At 39.5% G+C, this 8,363-nt stretch overlaps 1 protein-coding gene across 1 annotated transcript in view; it reads right to left on the bottom strand.

Annotated features, from left to right (window-relative positions):
* Positions 1 to 1,449: 1,449 nt before the first annotated feature.
* RGS20 (regulator of G protein signaling 20) overlaps positions 1,450 to 8,363 on the bottom strand; it is a 138,184-nt gene continuing 131,270 nt past the window's right edge. Inside the window, exons 5-6 of the mRNA XM_003408317.3 lie at positions 5,672 to 5,906; positions 1,450 to 1,638 (exon numbers count right to left, since the gene is read on the bottom strand). Coding sequence (XP_003408365.2) covers positions 1,450 to 1,638; positions 5,672 to 5,906 — 424 coding nt within the window. The remainder of the gene's footprint in view (positions 1,639 to 5,671; positions 5,907 to 8,363) is intronic.

Here is an 8,363-nt window from a genome sequence, read left to right as displayed (position 1 = left end):
AATATTGAATATACCACGGACTGCCAAAAGAACGAACAAATCCGTCTTGGAAGAAGTACAGCCAGAGTGATCCTTGGAAGTAAGGATGGTGAGACTTTGTCTCATGTACTTTGGACATGTTATCAGGAAGGACCAATCATTGGAGAAGGAGACATCATGCTTGATAAGGTAGAGGGTCAGCAAAAAAAAATAGGAAGACTTTCGATGATATGGACTGACCCAGTGGCTGCAACAATGGACTCAAATATACCGATTGTGAGGACAGTGCAGGACCAGGCAGAGTTTTGTTCTCTTGTACATAGGGGTCAGTGTGAGTTGGAATTAACTTCATGGCACCTAACAGCAGCAACAAAGACAGAATCCTAGTCTGGGAGCTAAACGATATCTTGCATGTAGTCTTACTTCCTTAACCATATGTTTCCCAAATATTTATCTATAAAGAAAAAATAAAGATTGCGGTAAAACTATTGTGCTTTATTTTTTTAAAAGAGTGAAAACGCCCATATTTTTTCCATAATAAAAGTGGAAATATACTTATTTTAAAGCTTTTTTAGAAATATGACCAAACTGTGCACTGATAAATTCATTATTTTCATTGTCAAATTCTGATATTAAAATAATGGTAACTTTTTAAAGAAATAATTTTCTAAGCCTGCTGCTTTTACTAAACATTTGATGCTGGGCCACTGAAGAGTACACTGCTTTCCATTAAAAGGTAAAGATACACATACATATCGGCATACATACATTCTAAGAAAAAGTGGAGTACCATTTTTACAAGTATTACACCTCTATAAAATGTGAACTTGGGTCCAGTAATGACACTGATAAGTGTTCAAAATGGAGCCTGACAGAAGGGAGCAAAAAAAAAAAAAAACAAACCCCACTGCTGTCGAGCCAATTCCAACTCATATAGCAACCCTACAGGACAGGGTAGGACTGCCCCATAGAGTTTCCAAGGACCACCTGGCGGATTTGAACTGCTGACCTCTTGGTCAGCAACCGTAGCACTTAACCACCACAGCACTAGGGTTTCTGACAGAAGGCAGGGCAGCAGAGAAACTCCTAAATGACCTTTCTTCTGGGGGAGAGTCATCAGTTATTGAACTCATGCAAAACAAAAGTGGTCCTGTTTGTCCCAGTGGATGTACATGCCCAGGCAGTATGGAGTCTTCTAGCGTGTTCTCTGCCAGTGAGAACATGCTGCTGTGACTGTAAATGTAAACATACTACCTTTCTAAAGCAGTCATATTTCATTTTTTCCTCTAAAATTAAAGTTGGCTGTAGTTTACCTTGTGAATAATATATGGCCCTCTGTAAAAGGCAGCATGTTATTAAAATAGCTGGAATATTACTCAGGAGGTGATACTACTACCTCTGAATTCTCTGTTCTAGACATAGTCTGAGTTCTTTTAATATTTTATTAATAATAAATATATTTGAAAAATCCTATGCCTCAGTGGATTTCTCAGATAAGGACTGGAGCAAGTCCTTATAGACAGTAGAGTTCATAAACCGGGGGTATGAGTCTCTGTGCATTAGAGTGTAAATCTGAAGTTGTGCATCATCAAATATGTGCTGGGATGGTTCCAACATGTTTCTGTTGATGACTTCTCTTACTCGGGAGTCTAAGCTGACCTGTAGATAGAAACAAATAACACTAGTGTTAGATACTCCCCTTTGTGAATTCAGCCCTAAATCCCATAGTTTGTTCTGTGTTTCAAAAATCTCTAACCAAAAAAGGTCATCCATAAATCCAAACCGCAGAAAGAGAAACTGAAAAATAGCCAACAGGGGCTGTCACACTTTGGTGGCCTCAGAAGCCCTTGTAGCACTTGTTAAACACAGACTGCTGGGCCCACCCCAGAGCTCTGATTCAGCAAGTGTGGGTCCAAAAGAAAAACCAAACCCACTGATGTTGAGCTGATTCTGACTCTTAGCAACCCTGTAGAACATAGTAGAACTGTCCCCCTAGGGTTTCCCAGGCTGTCTTGACTGGAGCCGACTGCCACATCTTTTTCCCCTTGAATGTCTGGTGAGTTCGAACTACCAACCTTTTGATTAGCAGCCAAGCACTTAACTACTGAGCCACCAAGGCTCCTTGTTATTGTCGATAGCTGCCATCAAGTCGGTTCCAACTCATAGTGACCCTATAGGACACACCAGAGCTGCCCCATAGGATTTCCACGGAGTGGCTGGTGGATTTGAACTGCTGACCTTTTGGTAAGCGGCTGAGCTCTTAACCATTGAGACACCAGGCCTCCTAATTTGTATTTCTAACAAGTTCCAGGTGATGCCAATGGCATGACACTTTGAGGTCCACACTTCAGAAAATCCTCTACAGAAAGCTCATTGGGTATAAAGAGCCAGTACTTATTAGCACAGATCCTGCACAAACAGGAAGCACTCCACAAAGTTCCTGCTCTGGTAGGGGAATCAGACTAAATGAGTTACTGCAGATGAAGCCTTGGCGGCGTGGGGGTGAAGTGCTCAGCTGCTAACTGAAACATTGGGTGCTGGAACCCACTATCTGCTCTGTGGGAGAAAGATGTGGCAGTCTGCTCCCATAAAAGTTTACAGCTTTGGAAACCCTACGGGCAGTTCTCCTCTGTCCTAAGGGTTGTTGTGAGTTAGAATCGACTCAGTGGCAATGGGTTAGTTACTGCGGAACCAGTTGACATTAAGTCAGCTCTGACTCATGGTGACCTCATGTATGTCAGAGTAGAACTGTGTTCCACAGGGTTTTCCATGGCTGATTTTTCATACGTAGATCCCCAGGCCCTTCTTCTGAGGCACCTCTGGGTGGACTTGAACTTTCAACCTCTCGGTTAGCAGCCAAGCACATTAACTGTTTGCACCAGGTGCAAAATGGTTATTCACCATTTCAAATCAATGGTCTACACAAAGGGGCACATTTTGAGATAAAATCAGACATGGTTTCTAACCAAGTTGAGACCCCCACTGAGACCAGTTGCTTAAAAAAAGAATTTGTCATGTTGGCATCTCCTATCTGGGAGGGGAGATGAGAGGGCAGAGGGGGTCAGAAGCTGGTGGAATGGACACAAAAAGAGAGAGTGGAGGGAAGGAGTGTGCTGTCTCAGTAGGGCGAGAGCTATTAGGAGTATACAGCAAGGTGTATATAAATTTTTGTATGAGAGACTGACTTGATTTATAAACTTTCACCTAAAGCACAATAAAAATTAAAAAAAGAAAATTTGTGATGCTTAAGGATACTAGTGGGATTCCTGGGTGGTGCAAATGGGTAAACGTGCTCACTTCTAACTGAGAGGTTGGAGACAGGTTAGAAGATGCAGCTATGAAGTGACAGAACTGGGATTCAAACCCCAGCTGATTTGACCGTAATGTCTATGTTCTTAATTTTTTTCAAGCTTTTGTATTTCAAGTAAAAGATGCTTGTATTGGGGGAAAATGTTCATCTTTTTATATCACTTTTGCCTCATAAATTTGCTAAGATTTTTTTGGCTGTATAATGCTTTAAAAGACACTGAATAAAATCTTGCCTTAAAAAAAAAGGAGAATCGTGACAAAATAAAAATACAGGAAAACTTGAGACAGCCAAAACTGTGTAAGGCAGAAACCTGTCAGAGAAGGAAAACTCTCAAATATTTTCCACTAAAATGAGTGACAGAAAAGTGGTAAGACTGCACCCTGTCAAAGACAGAAAACTTGCAAGACCCAGAAAAGCAAAGCAGTCCCGTTGAGTTCCAGCTCTTACAGGTTTAACTGTATATGGAAGCCAAACATTGAAACACAGAAAGTCCCTTGCCTTTTATTATCCAGAATGCATAGGTTATTGAAAATAACTTTCTGAGCTCCATAAGCATAATCTGTCAGCTGACCATCTCCCACTTAACAACCTAAACCTAAATAAGCAAAACTAAGCCCTTTGGAGTGCCTCTTCCTGATCCCAGTGAACTCCCCACTGTTGGATCGGTCCAAACCAGGCAGTTAGGAGTCATTCCAAACTCTGGAATTTATCTCAAATCAAGCTCTTCCTGTCTCATTTCTCTGCACTGGCTTAGTTTGGCCTTCATCCTTTCGCTGTCCTCTGCCTTGAGTCTTGTTCTCCTAACATCTGCAGCCATATTGGTCTTTGGAAAATCCAGGACAAGATGAGAAAATGTCAGCAGGGCCTCCACGCCTCAGATGCTCTAGTGCCTTTTACCATTTCTAAGCTCTCCTCTGCCTGCCACCAGCCCTAAGAATTTGGATATACCCTGCACTTCAGGCCTGCCAGACTATCTACACTTCAATTGTGTGTGGATTTCATGCCTTTATCCGTGGCCCATTTGGTCCTGTCTCCTGGGATGTCCTCATGCCATTGTGCTTCTGGCGACTTCCTTGCCATTATCCTTGGTCCCTCTATAGCCTTCCCCAGGAACCTCCTCTGCATTCTGTCTCCATCACACCGTTGATGACTCACTTCTTTGTTGTATACTTGCCACCATCTCTGCCCATCCACTTGTGGGTGAGCTCCGTGATGGGAGAGAGCTGTCCTGTTTGCCTTATATCATCGCAGAGTAGGAAGTGGACGAATGGATGGTTTTATAATCAGAGCTATGTGGCCCTTAATTTTGAGACCAGGCTAACATCCTAGATTTTAGATTTCAAGACAGTAAAGATCTAAGAGGTTGAGACTTGCCCAATTTCACTCATCTAATAAAGTCTCTGATATAAGAAAGGACATCCTGAGGGAAACCTTTGCAGCCTCAGTGTCATATTAGTATGCTTTCACTATATAAAGTAAAAACACCTGTAAAAATATTTTGCTTAGGTACCCGTCTACCACTACTGACCGTTCTGACGAAGACCACAGTAGATGGACCCTGAAAGAACGAGAGAAAACCTTGGAACAGAACTCAAATTCTTAAGAAGTCCAGACTTACTGGACCAATTGAGACTAGAGGACTCTCTGAGACCAAGGGCATAAGATATTCTTTAAATCTTGACGCAAACTATCCTCTGAGGTCACCTTTTAGCAAAATAATAGATTGGCACACAAAATAAAGGCTATTACCCTTGAGTACGGTGCTCCATTAAAAACACCATCTCTATGAGACTAAAAGGTCAACAATTACTCTAAAGCACAAAAAAGGGGGCAGGGGACACGATGGCAGTGGGTTGGGTTTTGGGGAAACTAGAGCACTGGAAACAGAAGAACCAGAACACAATTAAAGAGAATGTTGATACATTGTGAAAAATGTAACCAATGTCACTTAACAATTTGTATAGAAATGGCCAAACAGGAACATAATTTGCTGTGTAAACTTTCACCAAAAATACGATAAAATATTATTTAAAAAAATTTTGCCCAGAATAAAATGATAATTTTATTTAAAGAAATGCCTAGTCGGTGTAATGCCTTTAGACAATATTTGTAGTAAAATGGGTATACCTTCCCTTCTTAAGGATCTGATGAACGCTATGGATACTTTTTCCAGAAACATGCACAAAGTTTTTCATCAATTTTAGGGGCATTTGGAGACCATCTTTGGGACCATGGCCAAAATCCCCTACCATAAATAGTGGGTGGAGTAATTCTCTATATTTTGGAGTAGCTGTAACTGTGCAGAGTGAACATGACCAGACACCTAAGGGCTTAACATTACCAAAGGGCCCCCTTGGAGAAAATCTTTGAGTGGTCACACACCTCTTTAGGAGAAAGAATAGAAATGTAGTCTTCATATATTATCCTTGCTTTCTCTTCAATCATGTTTTTATTGGCTTCTTTTTTCAGTTCCTCACAGGCCATCCAGAAAAGCATATTTTCTTCACTGAATTCTGTCCGAAGGAACTCACGGAATGCATTTCTTCCTGCTGGAGTGATCATTAACTTGTCAAAGGACTGGGCCCAGGTGCTGACTTCTTCCAGAGTGGGGGTCATGCTTAGTAGACCAAGAAAAAGGGGGGAAGGGAACCATGTTATTGGAAGTTAATTTGAATTTCATCCCTAGAAACAAGTATGATTTCCCTTTGGATAAGCAAAAATATATGCGCTGAGGCCCTCTTAGGAAGGAAGAGAGCTCATATCCTTAAGCCTTGGGCAAAAGCATGTGATGTTTCCAAATTGCTTAGCTGGACTGCATGGCCACGGAAAATGCTGGCAAACCAAGGTGCTAGAATAGCTGCTAGGAACACACTTGTTTACATCTAGACACCCCTGGCAGTATTTTAAGGTATAAAAGTAGAGAAAAATCCTACAACCACCTGACCAGCCCCCACCCCCCAGTCACCTGTGATAGAACAAAGTTAGACTAAACAACACGCTCCTCTAGAACAGCAACCTGGCAATGGCTGTTTAGTGTATGTGTGTGTGTGTGTTTAAAATTATGCAATATTTGAGAAAGAGAAAAGAGTATATGTAATAAATGCAAGTTATGAAGGGTAACAACAAAATGAATACCTGTGAACTAGAACATGACCAACAAAGTTGCATTTACCTGTGAGCTATTTCCACATGCTTCTCTCCCCTGCCGAGGGGACTCCTATACTCAATTTTGTGCTTACCCTTTTCTAGTTTATGTTCATTTTTTTTTTTACCTCTATTTTAAATTTTATTGAGGTCAGAAAGCAGCCAGTTTAACAGCAATCCTTGTCCCTTTCCCATCACCCTTTTTTTCCATAGGTTTTACATATGTATGTATCTCTGAAGAATGTATTCTTTAGGTTTTTTTTTTTTTCAAACTGTATAAAAATGACTTGCTATATGTTGTCTTCTGTAACTTGCTTTTTTCACCCAACATTGTTTCTAAGTGTTACCCATGTTGTATGTAGCCAGAGTTCCTGAGCAAGACTTGCCTCTTGATCATTGTACCACCCTCATCCAGTTTCAGTCTCCCTGTTATATTGGCCTCATAGATATTGGACTGGTATACAAGAGTTGTATAATCTTGAAGTGATCTATTCCTGGAATGTTTTGTAGAACTAGCCTGTAAACCCATGTAGATCCAGTGTTTATTTGGCAGAAGCTTTATTAATTACTGATATAGATACCTTAGTAGTTACAGAACTATTCTGACCCTTTCTTTTTAAGTCAGTTTTAGTAATTCTCAGCTTTTTAGGAATTTGCTCAGGGGGTCTAAATTATCAAGTTCACTGACATAAATTATTCCTAGTGTTATCATATTACCAGTCTCCACTGGATATTACATTGCCTCTTTCCTTTTGAATATTGCTTAATTGTATATTCTCTACATTTTTCTGGATCAATCACAGCAGAGGATGTCAAAGTCTTTTTAAAGAATCAGCATGTGTCTTCATCTTCTCCACTGTACCTTTTTTTCCCATTGTATCTTTTTTTTCCATTTCACTTATTTCTGTGCTTATTCTTAAGTTGGACATTTAGCTCACTAGAGACCAGTCTTCCCTCTTTTCTGGTATAAGCACTTAGAGCTATTCATTTTTCTCTACTAACTAGTTTCTCTGCATCCCACAAGTCTCATAGGTCAATCACATGTAGATTGGTTATAAGTTAAAAAAAAAAAAAAAAACCCTTTATTATGATTTATTCTCTGACCTAGGAGTTATGTGGAAGTGTTTTTAAAATATCAAACATATGAGAATTTTTAGTTTGTGTTTTAAATTTTCACTCCCATTTTAATTGTATTGAGTTAAAAAAAAAAACTTTCATAATGGTCTTTGAAATTTATTGAAACACTTTATGAGATAATCCTTAGGTTCAGTGTGTATACACGGATCCCGTTTCAGTACAGTTGTATGTAAATGCTTGGAAAATTTCTTTGAGGAGATGCAAAAAACAGTTGATCAGTTATCTCTGGAGATTGGGACAAGGTCTGGAATAAGAGGAAGATTGAGTTTTTACTATCAAACTTTTGTATTATTTGATTTTTGTTTTTATCATGGGTATATGAATTTTTCATCATGAAGAAAGTATTACATATGAAAAATTACCTATCATGATTCTGGAAAAATTATTTCTGAAAGAAAAGATTAATTTAAAAAGATTAAGTTGAAGAAATTTACATAAAAATTCTGGATTAATTTTACAAAGGTTAATTAGATTGAAGAGGCTTAGTTAAAGTATCCTAAATTATGTTCCTTAAGTATGAAGAGGGGAACCCTGGTGGCGTAGTGGTTAACTGCTAGGGCTGCTAACCAAAGGGTCGGCAGTTGGAATCTGCCAGGCGCTCCTTGGAAACTCTATGGGGCAGTTCTACTCTGTCCTATAAGGTCACTAAGAATCGCAATCGACTCAATGGCACTGGGTTCGGTTTTTGGTTTTTTTAAGTACGAAGATTCAAAAGATATATTTTTACTTCTGTCAAATTAAGAAATGTATATTAAAGAGTGATTTTTAAAAAAAAAAAAAACTTAAAAGTAAT

This window comes from Loxodonta africana, chromosome 14 (genome assembly GCF_030014295.1).
Source record: "Loxodonta africana isolate mLoxAfr1 chromosome 14, mLoxAfr1.hap2, whole genome shotgun sequence".
Lineage (NCBI taxonomy): Eukaryota > Metazoa > Chordata > Mammalia > Proboscidea > Elephantidae > Loxodonta > Loxodonta africana.
Note: the sequence above shows the minus strand (reverse complement) of the source record. Positions and strands in the feature narration are given on the sequence as shown.